Source organism: Amblyraja radiata, chromosome X, assembly GCF_010909765.2.
Source record: "Amblyraja radiata isolate CabotCenter1 chromosome X, sAmbRad1.1.pri, whole genome shotgun sequence".
In the NCBI taxonomy this organism is placed as follows: domain Eukaryota; kingdom Metazoa; phylum Chordata; class Chondrichthyes; order Rajiformes; family Rajidae; genus Amblyraja; species Amblyraja radiata.
In genome coordinates this window covers 345,929-362,536 of record NC_045999.1, presented here as the reverse complement: position 1 = coordinate 362,536, position 16,608 = coordinate 345,929, and the positions used below count along the sequence as shown (strand labels likewise).

The window sequence follows — 16,608 nt, the reverse complement described above, 5'->3', positions numbered from 1 at the left end:
TGATGTTGACTGAATTAGAGGATATTGGCTAGGAGAGGTTGCACAAACTTGTATTCTTTTCTCTGGAGCACCAAAGGTTTCCCCCGGACAGTGACCCTGTGCCCTCGGAGTGACCCTTCACCCCCGGAGAGTGACCCCGTGCCCTCGGTGTGACCCTTCACCACCGGACAGTGACCTTCACCCCCGGACAGTGACCCCGTGCCATCGGAGTGACCCTTCACCCCCGGACAGTGACCCAGTGTCCTCGGACAGTGAGCCCGAGCCCCCGGACAGTGACCCCGCGCCCCCGGACAGTGACCCTTCACCCCGCGCCCCCAGACAGTGACCCTTCACCCCAGACAGTGACCCCGCGCCCCCGGAGAGTGACCCTTCACACCCAGACAGTGACCCTTCACCCCCAGACAGTGACCCCTCACCCCCGGACAGTGACCCGGTAGCCGAGACCTGATACACGCGGCTCGCCGGTCGGAACCGCACACACACAAAGGGCGAGGCGTGGGTTGGGTTTCCATGGATACTCACAGCACCTACCGGGTTTCCGAGCAGCCTCGCCCGATACTTGCCGGGCAGCATCTCCCGTCCCGCACCGCTCCCGCACCGTCCACTCCCGCTCCCGCTCCCGTCCCGCTCCCACTCCCACTGCGGCAGCCGGCGCCGTGCTCACCCCCCTGGCTCCCTAGCAACCGCTACTTCCGCTGTTCGCCGTGTCCGCGCTTCATGTTCCCCAGCGCTCCGCAGGCCGCGACTCCCGGCCCGGCCCGGCCAAGTGGGGGATCGGTCACTCCGGGTGCAGCACATTGTGAAGGGGAGCTTTCTGAAAGCACAAAGTAGGCAGGTGCAAAGATCCTATAGCGGAGCAAGATAGGCTACTCCTGCGAAATGCAATGGACTGACGTGTAGTACGCTATGGAGGGGATCATGGGCATTTTTCAACGCCCATTTTAGTAACCTGAGCCTACCTGACCCGACCCGACTCGCAGTGTAATCAATGTTGTGGGGCAACAGTTTGTGTGGGTTAGATTCATAAATCTGTCAGTTCATACTTCTTGTCAACAATAAAATTTGATTCTGGTAATTGTCTTTTTTTATGTTTTTTAAATCATTTCTTTTTAAATGGTTCACAAGCTGTGTTTGAGTTGATTTTGTAGTAACCGGAACCGACCCGACTCGCAGGGTGATTGACATTGCGGGGGAAGTTTTTGTGCGTGATATATAGGGTTAGATTCATAATTCTGTAAGTTCATAATTCTGTTAATTCTTGTTAAAGAATAAAATGTTTATAAACACACATACATGAAAATTATATAAATGTATATAATCATATAACACACACAATTATATTTCTTCTGATCCAATAATGAACTTTATTTCAGGCTAGACAAGGGACATTAAATAAGAAACATTGTAAATAAGAAACATTGTAAACCTCCCCGCAACTTCACACACACTAGGCCTTATCCCCCCCGGCACTCCCTCGCCTGCCCCCTCACTACAATGTCTCCCCTCTCCCCCGGGCCCCACACTCCCTCTCCTCGCTGCCCCGGGCCCCACACTCCCTCTCCTCGCTGCCCCGGACCCCGCACTCCTTCTCCCCGCTGCCCCGCACTCCCTCTCCCCGCTGCCCCGGGCCGCGCACTCTCTCTCCCCGCTGCCCCGGGCCCCGCTATAGGATCTTTGGGCAGGTGGTTCTGCGCTAACGCAATCCTTGCGCTCCCCGTAAACCTCGCCTTATAGAAACAATTAGATGAGGAACGAGGGAGCTTCAGGCTTTCAATTACAGCTTTTCACTCGGAATCCGCAAATTTTTTTTGTAGCTCTTAAGTTTATTTTTGTTGCTGCAAAATAAAGTATACTAAAGGCTGTATGCTAAACACGAATTGCCGGTGGAACTCAGCGAGTCGGGCAGCATCTCGGGCAGGGTCGGACAAGGAAATTCACAAAATCACGCCATCAAAATCAAAGGCAAGGCAAGGCAACTTTATTTATATAGCACATTTCATACACGAGGCAGGCTCAAAGTGCTTCACATAAAAACATGTCATACAATAAAATGAAATAATAAAATGAAATAAAATAGAAGAATTAAAAGAAAAGAAAAGCAAAATTAAAAATGCATTATAAAAAGTGCAAAAGTTAAAAGCAAAAGACCTTTGATCAAAATCTACCGTCATCCCAGAGCACCGACTGCCACGAAACAAGACAAAATAACAAAATAATAGTGTGGATGAAGAATGGCTGGTGAATAGGCATACGATACGTGGATGGCAGGATTGAGGAATGGTGTGCCACTGACTGGTACAGGGGCTTTGACATTTTATAATCAGATCAATGATTCGGATGCAGTCACTGAAGATATGGTTGTTAAATTTGCTGATACAGAAATAGATAAAGTACCATACAGAAATAAAGTACCATACCAAGTACCATCGGAAGGGGTTATGGGGATATAGCAGGAGAATGGGGTTGAGAGGAAGAGATAGATCAGCCATGATTGAATGGTTGAATGGCAGAGTAGGCTTGATGGACCGAATGGTCTAATTATGCTCCTATCACTTATGGACTTATGAAGGAAAGTAAATTTTGGAGAGGACACGAGGAAGCAATGAAACGAATGTGTGGGCAAAGCTCTGGCAAATATGTGCGTAGTTCTGGTCACCCACACATCTGGAAGGATATGATTGCGCTGCAGATGTACCGAGGAGATTGACCAGGATTTGAGGACTTTAGTTACGAGAAAAGATTGGATAAGCTATTTTCCTTGAAGTGAAGTGGCCGAGAGTGAGCTGACAGAAGCAAAGATCTTATAGCGGCTATAGATCTTTGGACAGAAGCACACAATATTTTGAGAGGCGTAGAATATAAAGTCAAACCTCGAATGGTAGGCATAGGTTTAAGGTGAATGTAAGGAGTTTTAAATAAGATCTGAGGGCGGACTGTTTAGGACCAGAGTGGTTGATATCTGGAACGTGCTGCCCAAAGATCCTATAGCAATAGGATCTTTTCCATAGGATCTTTGGTGCTGCCAGAGATCTGCTGGAATCAGCTACAAGAATAACATTTAAGAGGCATTTAGACACTCTTCCTTTTGAGCGGGGATGGGCTGGGCTGGGGGTTGGGCGTTGGGCTGGGCCAGGGTTGGGCTGAATAGGGCTAGGGGTTGGACTGGATGAGGCTGGGGGTTGGATAGGGCTGGGCCGGGTTGATTGGGCTAGGGCTGGGGGTTGGGCTAGGGCTGGGTTGGGTTTGATGGGGTTGGGCTGGGGCCGGGCCGGGTTGATTGGGGCTGGGCCAGGGTTGGGTTTGATGGGGCTGGGGGTTGGACTGGATGAGGCTGGGCCGGGTTGATTGGGGGTTGGGCTGAATGGGGTTGGGCTAGGGCTAGGGCTGGGCCAGGGTTGGGTTTGATGGGGTTGGGCTGGGGGCCGGGCCGGGTTGATTGGGGCTGGGCCAGGGTTGGGTTTGATGGGGCTGGGGGTTGGACTGGATGAGGCTGGGCCGGGTTGAGCTAGGGCTGGGCCGGGGTTGGGTTTGATGGGGTTGGGCTGGGGGCCGGGCCGGGTTGATTGGGGCTGGGCCGGGTTGGGTTTGATGGGGCTGGGGGTTGGACTGGATGAGGCTGGGCCGGGTTGAGCTAGGGCTGGGCCGGGGTTGGGCTGGGGGCCGGGCCGGGTTGATTGGGGCTGGGCCGGGTTGGGTTTGATGGGGCTGGGGGTTGGACTGGATGAGGCTGGGCCGGGTTGATTGGGGGTTGGGCTGAATGGGGTTGGGCCAGGGTTGGGTTTGATGGGGTTGGGCTGGGGGCCGGGCCGGGTTGATTGGGGCTGGGCCGGGTTGATTGGGAGGCGGGCTGTTGATAAGCGGTCGATGGTGGCGACCAGGCCCCGCCGCCTCCCATGTACAACCTGCAGGACGCGCTGTTGCGTTGGGCCGCCTTCCTGGCGCCCCCGGCACTCCGGGAATCCCTGGCGCCCGCCCGGGACCACAGGCTCCGCCCGCCGGTTCGTAGGCCCGGCCTACCCCCAGCCCCGCCCTGCGCTCCTCCTCCGGCCCAGGCTCAGCCTCGGGGCGGGGGCCCGTGCTCGCCGCTGACCATGGAGGGGGGAACGCTCGGCGACACCGGGATGACAGTGCCGGCCGGGGAGGCCGCGCCGCTTGTCCGCATCCAAGTGGCGGCGGCCGAGGAGGAGCCGGTGGCGCGGCTGGAGGGCGGCAGCGTGGGTAGCGGCACGGATGAAGAGGCGGCTCCCGGTGCCGGGATAAACAGGTACCGAGGCCGCGGGGAGATGGAGGGGGCGGCCGGAGAGATGGAGGGAGGGAGGCGGGGGTCGGAGCTTCGTTAATACGCTCCCTGTCTGTTACAGCGGTACTGAAGATGACCTGGCGGCGGAGTGGGCGCCACCGGACAGTGAGCTGATACAGAAACTTGTTGCCCAGATTGAATATTATCTGTCTGATGACCACCTGGAAAACGATGCATTTCTACTAAAGCACGTGAGAAGAAATAAGATGGGCTATGTCAGTGTTAAACTGCTGACTTCTTTCAAAAAGGTAACATTAATATTATTGCGTAAGCATGAACTGCAGATGCTGGTTTAAACCGAAGGTAGACACAAAAAGCTGGAGTAACTCAGCGGGACAGGCAGCATCTCTGGAGAGAAGGAATGGGTGACGTTTCGGGTCGAGACCCTTCTTAATATTATTGCCACGCTTTGCCCTGCCCTCCTCTCTTCCAGCCCCCCCCAACAGTCCCGACCCGAAATGTCACCCATCCATGTTCTCCAGAGATGTTGCCTGTCTTGCGGAGTTACTCCAGCACGTATCTTTTTGTTGTAAACCAACACTTGGAGTGTCTTGTGTTGTAGCTTGCATGGTGGCGGTGGCTAATTTGAAGCTTTAGACTAACACCAATAAGTTAGTAGAATGGATCCCTCACTGACTTAATCTCCTTGCTGGGTTGCTCAAAGTCAGATGATGGGGAATTATTACATAGATAAAGAACGTTGAAGTCCCAATCATCTACTTTCAACTATAGTTGATTATTGTGGTATAGTACTTGCATTTCAAAACTAATAATCCACCCATCTACTAATACCCCCCTCGTGTGTATTCACCTATTACTTGTCGTGCTTTCTCCCCCATCTCCATCGGTCTGAGGAAGGGTCTGTCCAGAAATGTCACCTGTCCATTCCCTCACCAGGTGCTGCCCGATCTGCTGAGTTAATCCAACACTGTTTTGCTAGTATGTATTCAATGAATGAATAATGCCACTGGCATTTAAGGAAGAATTTGGAGAGAGAAAATCCCATCTGGTTCATGAATGTCCTCAGGAAGGAAATGAATTCTCCTTTCCCTGAACTAGCCCCATAGACTAACTATTGTGTTCCATTGCAATGGCCCAGTAAACCATTTAATGTTATCACTACCATGTATTCAAACAGAATAACGCCAGTCATTTCACCCAACAGCCACATAGGCACCTAGTTTGACCACATCCAAATCATTCACATCCAACACTAAACAAGGTGAGATCGAGCAATGAAGATAGAGGGCCAAGAAGATAGAGGGCCAAGACAAACAATCTGGGTGCGTGGGCAAGAACATGGCAGATGGAATATAATGTGCGGTCGCCATTTTAATGCTCAGACTGGAGAAAGTTTTAAATTGTAAGAAACTGGGCAGTGTGGATGTTCAAAGAGACTGAAGTTTGCTCTTGCACAAGTAACTGAACATCGAACCGGTACAGCGAGTCATTCAAAAGGAATGTAGTACAGTATTTGTAGGATTTGAATGCAGAAAAAAATCAGTTCAGTTCTATACGTTCTTGGTGACTCCATATTTACTAGTTTTTGTCTCGCCTAAGAATGAAAATAGTTGCCATAGTGGAAGTCTAGTTAAGGTTCACTAGACTATTCCAAAAGTGGGATGTTTGCCGTAGAATAGGGTGAGTGGATTATAATCTCAAATTTACAATAATGAGAGCAGATCTAAACAAAATAGTTAAAGGGCTTGTGGGCTTGACATTAGATGGCTTAGGAGTCTGAGATCGGGAGCACAGTTTCTCAAAAAAGTACACCTTAAAGGATAGTGAATCAGTGGAATTCTCTCCCCTCAAGCTATATTCTTTCCAATGACAATGATTGATTTCTGGATAATAGGGGACTGAGGGATGTGGATTGTAAAGTGAAGCTGAGGAAGGTGATCAGCCTCGATCTTGATAATGCAGGACAGGCTCAGTGAGATAGCCTACATTAGTTAACAGATAGAGTATGGAAAGAGGCCTAGCATTAGGTCTCCGCCCATCCCTGTGCACCCACATCCCTCCCAGCTTTACATTTCTTTCTTATTATCTGACACTGTCTCCTCTTCACCTCCAGCCTTTGTAATTTATTCCACTCATCTGCCCATCAAACCTCTCGTCTGTATCCACCGTAGACAAAAATGCTGGAGAAACTCAGCGGGTGAGGCAGCATCTATGGAGCGAAGGAAATGGGTGACGTTTCGGGTCAAGACCCTTCAGACTGATGTGAGGATGGGTGGTGGGAAGAAGAAAGGAAGGGGCGGAGACAGTGGGCTGGGGGAGAGCTGGGAAGGGAAGGAGAAAGCAGGGACTACCTGAAATTGGAGAAGTCAATGTTCATACTGCTGGGGTGTAAATTGCCCAAGCAAAATATGAGGTGCTGCTCCTCCAAATTACGGTGGGCCTCACTCTGGCCATGGAGGAAGCCCAGGACAGAAAGGTCGGATTCGGAATGGGAAGGGGAGTTGAAGTGCTGAGTCACCGGGAGATCAGGTTGGTTATTGTGAACAGAGCGGAGGTCTGTTTCCACCTATCACTTACAATGCCTTGCCCCCTCCCCCATCTCTCTTTATCAACATTCTCAACCCTCCTTCAATCTAAAGAATGGTCCCAGCCGAAGCATCGTCTATCTATTCCCTCAGCAATGGTTTAACTGCTTTGATATTTCATTACTATAATTAAGTGAATCGTCCAGGTGTTCATTCCTGTTGAATAGGCATAGATAAAACAGAATCTTTTGTTCTAGGTAAAACACCTCACTCGTGACTGGCAAACAACTGCCTTTGCTCTGAAGTGCTCTGACCTTTTGGAACTAAATGATGAAGGGAAAAAAGTGAGACGGAAGACAGTCGTTCCAGTTTTCCCTAGTGAGCATCTTCCAAGTCAGATACTGCTGGTATATGATATGCTTCTGTGTCCAGAACTCCAGGTTTTAAATGATAATCTAGAATGTGAAAATGCTGGCTTGCAAGAAAGGATAATGGAGTACGTACTGAAGGCATTTGGTGTGTTTGGTCCAGTCATCTCGGTTCGTGTTATAAAGCCAGGGAAGGAGCTCCCTGCAGATGTGAAAAGACTGGGCAATCGCTATTCACAGTTGGGAACAAAGGACTGTGTAATTGTAGAGTATGAAAATGTTGAATCTGCAATTAAGGCACATAAATCACTTGGAAAAAACGATGAAAGGGGAATGAAAGTGGTGCTAATAGAGATGAAACCACCAAAGAAGAAAGTTGTCAGAGAGAAGAACAAAGAGGCTGAAGATGTTGGCAAGAATGAGATGAAAAGCAAATCTAGCAATAAGCGAGTGGAGGAGTTGCAGTATATATGTGAAGATTCGTCAGCATGCAGCTCTTCTGAACCAGAGAGCAACCCTGCATCTCCTATGCTTGGCCGCAAACCCAAACCCATTAATCAACTGAGCCCCAACACCTATAAAAACAATCACCTGAGTCCTAACACTTCTCCCCGAGCTAGTCCATGGAACAGTCCGCGTTCCAGCCCATCGATGCAACGGAAAGATATGGCTGTGCACAAATCTCCGCTCACTGCAGATGCTAAGCTTGGAGCTCCTGCAAATGCTGAGGTTGGAAGTAAGTGGACTGACTATTCATCGGACAGCAGCAACACACCGTCTGGCAGCCCCTGGGTACAGAGACGCAAGCAAGCGCAGGGGGTATCACATGAGAATACTCCAGTTGGCAGCCCCATGCTTTCTAGAAAGATGCACAGTGCAGGCGGGCTGCCTGCAGGAGTAGTACGCATGCCCAGAGGACCAGACGGCACTAAAGGATTCCAAACATCTGTAGAGAGGAGCAAGCCGCTTGTAATCTGAGTCTTGTAACCTACCCTAGCTACCCTCAGTAATGCTGGATTTGTACTTGGTAAATTGAAATGATTTCAGTTAAACCATATGTAATGTGATTTAAACGTATCCTATGTTGAGTTGGTATTTCATGTAACTGTGCAGGAGTAAACTGCATTTTTTTATTTCCATGTTTTTGGGTGAAATATCCTACCTTTTTATTTTAAACTATTGTTTACAAGTGGGCTGTATCCTAACCCAAGGCTAATATTTTTGTTAACCTGACAATGCTATGAAAGTGCAGCTGGTAATTGGGGGACGTGGGGAGAGACTTGGACTTATTAGGTTGAGTAACGGTGCAGAAAGGGACACTGAGCTGGTATTCATACTTGAATGAAAAGATGGTGTATATTGTTGTGATTTGAATAAATGCAGATTAAACATCCTTCTACTCCTGTGTCGATTGTACTTGAACAATTGTCCTTCCTGCCAAAAAGTTTATGCCACATTCATACGCATTCCCATGATCTCCTTCCCCAAATGTCCTAATTCTAGTGGAATTAGGCCATTCGGCCCATCAAGTCCACTGCCATTCATTCATGGCTGATCTATCTCCCTCCGACCCCATTCTCCTGCCTTCTCCCCCTAACCTGACCCCTGTGCCAGAAGGTGCTGCTTTTGTATACAAATGCTGGGTGGCTGCTAGTTCCTGTTGATCAGAAGTCTGTCACTAGAATACTGATCTGCGTTCAATGCTTGAATTATACTGCAGCACCCGCACTCAGGTTGTTTATTGATTTGCAAATAAAATAGTTCATTCCTATCCTGCATATCTAGCACTACACTACCAGCAAATGATTTTTAGCAACATTACTTGTGTTTTTTCCAAGATAGTCTCCTGACACCCTCGTGTCCCACACCAGGTGCCAGGTTAAATAGCTTAGTCAGAGTGATATTATACCCCCAACAGTTAGTACAATATAGTGAAACTCACTCTGTGTCCCATTTAGCCAAGCAATTACTGCTGTTGAAACAAGGAACTGCAGATGCTGGTTTATATCTTTTTTAAATACTGTTGGGTTGTAAGCTGCTAAAGCGGAATTAGATGCTGTTCCTCTGGTTTGTGTGTACCTCATTGTGGCAATGGAGGCCCAGGGCAGAAAGGTCAGTGTGGGAATAGGAAGAGTTCAAATGGTTAGCAGCTGGGAGATTCGGGCCTTTGCAAACCCAGTGCAAGTATTTGGTCGCCAGGTTTATGCTCGCCAATATACAGGAAGCCACATTGCGAACAGCAGGTGATGTTAGAGGAATTGCATGTGAACCTCTATCTAAGCTGGAAGGGTTGCTGGAGGTGAGGGGGGTATAGGGACAGGTCTTACATCGTATGTGGTTGTGGGGGAAATTACCTGGGTGGATTGGGATGTGTGAACCAAGAGGTTGCACAGGGAGCAATCTCTTCTGTTGTTATTTGGTTAGATCTGATACTTAAGTTGTGTGTAATATTGGCTGTCCCCATGCCATGATTTTCATCCCTAACAACCACTGTTTTCTGCTGTTAGCTTACTGCAGGTAAACATTGAGGTAAACATTGAGTACATTGTCTACATTTAATCAGATGAATGCAAAGCTCAATCTGAAACCTGGCCTGGCTCCATCATTGCTGTGCTTTCCCACCAACGTTTTGATTATATTGGAAACATTTGAATGCACTTATTTCAGGAATATACAATAAAGAATAGCAAGAGATGTGACCAACATGCCACAACGTTTCATACAAGTTACGAGACAAGATTCAAATAATTGATATTGATGTTTAATTTTCACAATTTTGTAACAATGTACAGTACAGATATCTAAAGCACTGAATCCAACAGGCTGGTTAAACATGTTCAAGGTGACTGAAATCACTGCCAGATATCTCCAGCGGGCACCTAATAGTGCATTATAGAGCCTTTCCTCACACACCTTAACAGCCCAGCTGTAACATTAAATGCCATTTGAGCTCAATAGACTAACATGATAAGTGTGGAGTGATACAGCTGTGAGGCCATTACCTTCCAGTTTCCCCTTCCCTGCACTCCTCAAACTGCATTCCACACCCAGGATTGCTCAGATCCCTGATGGTAAGTAATGCAACTTAGGAGCTGACCAACATTAGGTAACTGGAGTCTTCTAATAAACCTCCATGGGACCACACCAGAACTAAACAGCTGGCCCAGACTGGACTGAGCAGAGTGTCACCAGCACATGAAACTGACAGGTCACCTTTTGTGCAATGGAAGGCAATGATTAATTCCAACCCTTGATACAAACTGCCTTTACTTTTACCATGGAGTATAATCAGAAGTTGTGCTTTCAGCATGTTACTGGAAATACCAGTAAAGTTACAGTGCCAAGAAACTCCACAAACAGGTGATTCATGGCCTTACTTATGCACTTGTCTGTAGTCAGCAGTCCAAAACTATTTGCTTATGTTTCCCATCTTCCTTTGTTCCCCATTGAGAAGGCAATGTTCAAACTTGCTTGATGTTAATATCTTAAAACTCTTTTTCATCTCTCATGCCATCCACAACTCATCCTATCAAAATGGTCAGAATTGCAGGCAGTCTTTAGGTCTCTGACCTATCAGCAAATATGTCCAAATGTTGCATGTGAAATAACTCCATTAAAAGAAGAATCACAGAGAATTTAAAAAAGTCACTGTAAGGTCCCAAGGATGCCTTCATTGATAGTTTCAATAATCACCATCACCAAGGTTGACCAGGAAGCAATGGTGCAAGACAACCCAACCTGGCACAAGCCCTCAGCTTGACAGTGGCAAAGAAAGTGATTTCTGTACAGATGGAGCATTCTCCAAAATATTTGAACTTGTGCTCCGTAACTCCAAGTGGTATCACAGGACAGGTCCTTGTGCAGCTCAGATGTACAATGAGCCGTCAGCAGGCCCAACATAGCCAATCCCAATTAGCAGCACATCTATCAAGGTCCATATTCCAAGGCCGCCAAAGCTAAAGAGTTTACCAAGACCCTCCTTCCATTGGCCCAAATAGAATCGGTCAGCTCCAAACCCTCCCAAAGTGATGCTGAAATCAAATCAAAATCTCAGTTAAGCAAAGAGGAAGTATGCTCATTCTCATGCATATGTCTACGTGATAGCAAACTGGTTAGAAGTGTGGATTCAACACCTGTTCTTAGATACTAGTCCAGCCCAAGTCCTGGTAAAAGAAAGTATACCGATTAACGCAAGCCCAGCTGCTGATCACGTTCCAGTGTCTCCCCCTCCCATCCATTCCCCGCTGTCAACAGATATTATATGACACAGTTTGCTGCACAGATGAACATTTTCAAATGTTCTACATAATGAATCACTATTTGGAATGAGTCAAGAGAGCCACAGAATGCCTACGTTCGTGTAGGTTCTCTGCTTAAGTGGGGGGGGGGGGGGAAACAACCATATGACACAACCTAGGACTTACTGCAAAGATTGAGAACGGTTTGTTACTGGGAATGCAAATACTGCCAGCCAAAAAGACCACACAGCTTCAATGAAACAATTTTGCTTTGCTCAATCCAAAATGAACACGTCAAAATGTGTTCCCTCACCAGAGATTAGCTCTCTCAAACCCCCCCCCCCCCCAAAAAAAATAATCAGGTCAATTGAAACTAATTAGGCCTTTGATTAGATTCAAATAGAGCTGCTGACCATAGAACTGTATCCAAATAATTTTGAATTGATATTATCACTGTCCCTCATTTGCTCAGCTGAAACCTTTTGTAAGTACTGCACCACACTCCAAAATATTTAAATACTCCAAACCCTTGCTGCTCACATATTAAGAGTATTACAATCAGATAAATCACTGAAATCAAATGCTGCCATTTGTAATTATAGAATTGTCAGATTTGGGCAAAATGCCATGGCAATGTTTATCAGGGAAGCAAAGCTACCACCCTCACCTAATCCATGCACTCCAAGCCAATGAGGCTACAATTCTGGCCTAAAGTAATTGACTCAAGACATTATCTCTAACTGACCAGTGTTTTCCAGCGTGCATCTTTGTCCTCTGAAATAGTCTGGCAAGTAATTAAATTCATGCAGCAATTAATGTAATGCAATAAATGCTGGCTTTAGCACTGACATTACATGCAATCAGTGCTCCAGAAATAACAATCAAAGGGCCAATTAGAAAGTTTTCTACATTCAACACCAGTCATTGTGGCCATAACTACCAAGGTAAGGGGTGATGATCGGTGGGGACTGAGTGGAGGCAGAGGAATTATATATTTATAAGAATAAATGCCTTGGGGGATGCATTTCATGCAAGAAACGGCCAAAATCCTTCTTAACGACCTTACTTCCCAGGGGGCTATTAACTAGCATACAGAAAGGTTTAAAAACAAAACATCCTCCCTCAAGAATCAAAATATTTCCTCACCTCAGAGCCAAAGCAGTTGACCATTTGTAACCCCCTGTCCAATTGCAATACATCTTCTTCTGAAATGTGCGATTACCTAACAAAGAAAACAAAATCTCAGACGTCAAGACATTTACATTTGATGTGTTCTATGTGTGTATTGTCTGTGTTAGAGTGGTCAAGAAATCACTACAGTGAAAGTAGTCTTGGTGCCAACCTAATGAATAAGTTATGGACGTAGACCTGGTACAGACGCCAGGAGGTCTGAAGAATACTGCATGACAACACAGCAGCACTCAGCCAAGTGCAGCCCAGCTTTGATTGACAATATTTACCAAATTGTCAGAGCACAAAGCCACGCAAAAGGGTTGGCACATCTCAACGACATGTGCAATCGATCAGGTTGTAACAAATGACACAATAAATCGCAGTTTGTAGAAAAAGGTCCACAAGTTCACAGCAATGTTTACGGTTATTGCTGAAAACCATTGTGGTCTCAATTCTTCACCTGCATCCCCTATTTTTAAGCCTTTCCAAAATCAAAATAGTTGATTCTGTTTATCCCAGCAGTATTCCCTCACTTGTAACTTTGATCCAGTCATTAAACCTTCATATGCCAGGGAACATGACCCTGGCAATCAAGTCAAGTCAAGTTTATTCGTCACATACACATACAAGATGTGCAGTGAAATGCAAAAGTGGCAATGCTCGCGGGCTTTGTGCAAAAAGACAAACAAACAAACACCCAAACAAACAGAATGGAACAGAATCATTCTTTTACATATTAAATATTGTGGGCGGAAGGAAAAAGGGAAAAAAACAGCAGTTTTAAAAAAAGCAGTAGAGTGGTGCAGTAAAGTTAGTCCCTGGTGAGATAGGAGTTTACAGTCCTAATGGCCTCTGGGAAGAAACTCCTTCTGACTCCTAATGGCCTCTGGGAAGAAACTCCATGCTTGAATTCAGTTATCAGCTCTAGTACATCAACACTGCCTTCCCTCAAAGCCCAATGTACTCTTCCTGGATGCACTACTTAGAACTATTCAACTTAACCCGACTTTTGATTAGTTATTACAGCATCATATTAATCCTTTGTATTATAGCTTACCAAATAAATGATTAAACTACTTGGACTTCACCAAATCCATTAAACATTGGTTCACGTATTTCCATATAGCTAATTGGATAAATCATTAATGACTTTGCGAATACCACATATTCGGTCAGGGTTAGGGATTTTCTATAATGAACAGTTTCTTAGGAAAGCAACTATCGAATTATAGCAGAACTATCCATATTTTGAATAAAGTCATTGCACTTGCACAAATCACACAGCACCAATGTTTGCCCCTTCGAAGACCACCTACCAAGACAATGCACATGTTCCAGAGCTGTGCAGTTGGAAATAAAGTATTCACGTGGGCAACACACCGTCTTGCATTTCGTACTTTCCTTGCACTGGTACAGAGTGGGGGGTAACTGCCAACAGAACTGACAGACCATTGATATCCAAAATGTTTTTTGATCTATCTTATTCTCATCCTGAGTAGCAAACAGAATAAAAACACGTGAACAATAATAAATAATTGATAACAAAGTCACTGATGTGCCAGAATCCATTACTTTACATGCAAAGTCAGCTAATCTACACCATGTTAGCTATGTTTTTCTCCCATGCTCCTCGTAGGGCTCCAGTTATCACCTCTGATAAACCATTGCAATCCTTATCCTTTTTCCCTCCAATGTTGTGAATGGTTTCAATATTCAAGTGTCTCAACTACAAAGCTGGGGGTGGGTGCAGAGTGGCAGCATTGCCAGATGCCTGAACCATGTTCTACCAAGGATGAGTGTGCTACATTAGAAGCTAAAGGCTGAGAAACATTTTTTTTAAATTTATGTTTTCAGATCTGGGCATTTTTCTGGCAAAGTTTGTATTTACTGTCCAACATTAATTACCTTTAAGACTAACGAACAGCTGCAGTGGGGGCGGGGGTTCAAGGATTTAGACACAGTAATAGCAGTGGAGTTGGCAGGATGGTGCGCAACTGAAGGATACTTGTGGGTAGTCGCAATCCTGTGCATTTGCTGCCCTTAGTCTTCTTGCAGATTTGAAGGCTGCTGCCAGGATAGCCTTGGCAAGTAATCACATCCTGACTTGTAGATGGTGGAAAGCCATTGGGACACCAGCGGGTTACCCAGTATCAAACCTACTCGTGTAGCCACAATATTAGTCACTCGACCAGATAGAACTAGTTCGGTTTTGACAGATCCTCAAAGGGACCTGACAGACTGTCACTATCTCCCAAAATAATGAAAGATTCAACAGCTGCAGTCATGTAGCACTGACTTGTAGCTGAGGAAAGAATACTGGCAAGACACCTGGAGGCTGGCTTCCCATACAGGCAAACACAAACGCAGAATAGAGCGGAAAAATACAAAACCAATAACCATTTGCACATGGGAACCTCGAGAAGCTGAACAGATCGAGTTTTGTGTCAAGAATTTTGTGTTCCTGAATATAATTAGAAAAACAAAATGCCACAAAACATAAGTTATTGTGTATGGAATGAGTCAACATTTTAGGTTAATTCTGGCACTACTTGACCTAGACAAGAACATAAACAGCAGGCCATGAAAGCCCCCAAGTCTGGTTGGACATACACACAATCTGCTGGCAAGTGGGGTTGACACAGCCATAGTGGGCCGAAGGGCCCGTTCCTTTGATCTATCTACCAGATTCCTCTATTGTTACATCGGTTGTTTACCGTGCATTGTACGCCTGGCTTGACTGTGCAGTTGAACGAAACCTCCTTTCCGTAGACACAGTTAGAATGCAGCGAGCAGTCGACACAGTCGGGCGGCAGCCTGTTGCACGGCCCGGCGCTCGGGCATCTCGCCAGGTAGGGCGGCAGCGTGGTTGGCGCTGGGGGGGGGAGGGAGAGAAAGAGATGGTGATTGCAGGGAGGCCGGCGGCACGGCGAACGTGGAGCTCCACACACACCGCGCTTACTTACCGACTTCGGGCTGGGCGCGGGTGCTGTCCAGGCCGCCGGTGGCGGGCATGCTGGTGCCCCGGGACTGGAGCAGGCCATCGGGGGCGCCGGTGCTCGGAGACTCTGTGGACAAGAAGCAAAGGGGTTAGGCCCAACGCATCGCCCCGACCGGGCCCAGGTTCTCCACAGCGGGCAGGGCCCCGATCCCCGGCCCGCACTCACCTCCCGCTCCCATTAACGCCGCCATCAGGAGCAGGAGCAGCCCCGGCCCCGCACTCACCGCTGCCCGCTCCCAGTGCCGCCGCCGCCGCCGCCATCACCAGCAGCAGCAGCAGCAGGCGCTCCAGAAGCTTCCTCGCCGCCATTGCATCTGCCCCGCCCAATGAGGGGCAACCTACACCGGCCAATCACACCGCAGAGAAAGTGGGCCAATCACAGCCCGCGCGGAAAGCCACCAATCAGCGGCGAGTGGAAATAAAGGCTGCAGATTCTGAGCGAAAGCACAAGTGGCTCATCACACAACAGAGGTATATAGAGGCACACATAGTGTAGAATAAGGCCCTTCGGCCCAACTTGCCCACACCTCCACACGCTGTGTAGGAAGGAACTGCAGATGCTGGTTTAAGCCAAAGATAGACCCAAAATGGGACAGGCGGCAACTCTGGAGAGAAGGAATGGGTGATGTTTCAGGCTGAGACTGAAGAAGGGGCTCAACCCGAAACATCACCCATTCCTTTCCTCCAGAGATGCTGCCTGTCCCGCTGAGTTACTCCAGCATTTTGTGTCTATCTCCTCCACACACTGCCCACTAAGACCTACAGATGCCCGTTCCCCATCACACACGCTGCCGTGGTTAGACCATATTTGGAGTATTATGTGCACTTCTGGTCTGAAAGGAATGAAGTAGCACATTTTTAAAGGGTGGAGAAGATGTTCAACAGGATGTTGCATGGATTGGAAGGAAAGTTATAAAGAGTTTGGACTTTTATAAGGAGTGTCAGTAATTGATGAGAGACCGGACGAAAGCATATACAATTATGAAATGCATAGCTAGGGTACACAAAGACTTTTTCCCCAGGGCAGAACTGTCAAATACTTAAG

At 47.2% G+C, this 16,608-nt stretch overlaps 4 protein-coding genes across 6 annotated transcripts in view; 1 reads left to right on the top strand and 3 right to left on the bottom strand.

Moving 5' to 3' along the window:
- lrrc49 (leucine rich repeat containing 49) overlaps window positions 1-689 on the bottom strand; it is a 28,558-nt gene extending 27,869 nt beyond the window's left edge. The window contains exon 1 of one of the 3 annotated variants that reach the window (XM_033015103.1): window positions 532-689. In XM_033015103.1, coding sequence (XP_032870994.1) covers window positions 532-573 — 42 coding nt within the window. In that variant the 5' untranslated portion in view covers window positions 574-689. Of the gene's footprint in view, window positions 1-522 lie in introns of all 3 variants that reach the window. The other 2 variants (XM_033015105.1, XM_033015104.1) reach the window with 2 other exon arrangements.
- The window catches only part of mtmr10 (myotubularin related protein 10), a 902,395-nt gene that overhangs the window by 686,671 nt on the left and 199,116 nt on the right, over window positions 1-16,608 (bottom strand). The gene's annotated exons all lie outside the window — the stretch shown is intronic.
- Window positions 3,879-8,559, top strand: larp6 (La ribonucleoprotein 6, translational regulator). Its single transcript, XM_033015121.1, has 3 exons — window positions 3,879-4,264; window positions 4,362-4,548; window positions 7,044-8,559. The coding sequence occupies exons 1-3, from the start codon at window positions 3,894-3,896 to the stop codon at window positions 8,130-8,132; spliced, it is 1,647 nt and encodes a 548-aa protein (XP_032871012.1). The 5' UTR covers window positions 3,879-3,893; the 3' UTR covers window positions 8,133-8,559.
- On the bottom strand, window positions 9,894-15,918 carry tm2d3 (TM2 domain containing 3). Its single transcript, XM_033015133.1, has 6 exons — window positions 15,788-15,918; window positions 15,529-15,630; window positions 15,280-15,437; window positions 13,882-14,056; window positions 12,539-12,614; window positions 9,894-11,185 (listed from the first exon to the last, which is right to left on the bottom strand). Exons 1-6 carry the CDS (start codon window positions 15,870-15,872, stop codon window positions 11,020-11,022), a joined length of 762 nt encoding a protein of 253 aa, XP_032871024.1. The 5' UTR covers window positions 15,873-15,918; the 3' UTR covers window positions 9,894-11,019.

Bases quoted from the DNA above. Each gene is read 5' to 3' on its own strand.
- larp6 (XM_033015121.1), top strand. From the start codon at position 3,894: ATGTACAACCTGCAGGACGCGCTGTTGCGTTGGGCCGCCTTCCTGGCG. The intron at 4,265-4,361 runs GTACCGAGGCCG...TGTCTGTTACAG, and splicing joins CCCGGTGCCGGGATAAACAG to CGGTACTGAAGATGACCTGG. The intron at 4,549-7,043 runs GTAACATTAATA...CTTTTGTTCTAG, and splicing joins TGCTGACTTCTTTCAAAAAG to GTAAAACACCTCACTCGTGA.
- tm2d3 (XM_033015133.1), bottom strand. From the start codon at position 15,872: ATGGCGGCGAGGAAGCTTCTGGAGCGCCTGCTGCTGCTGCTGCTGGTG. The intron at 15,631-15,787 runs GTGAGTGCGGGG...TCTTGTCCACAG, and splicing joins GGCACTGGGAGCGGGCAGCG to AGTCTCCGAGCACCGGCGCC. The intron at 11,186-12,538 runs GTGAGGAAATAT...ATTTGATTTCAG, and splicing joins TCAACTGCTTTGGCTCTGAG to CATCACTTTGGGAGGGTTTG.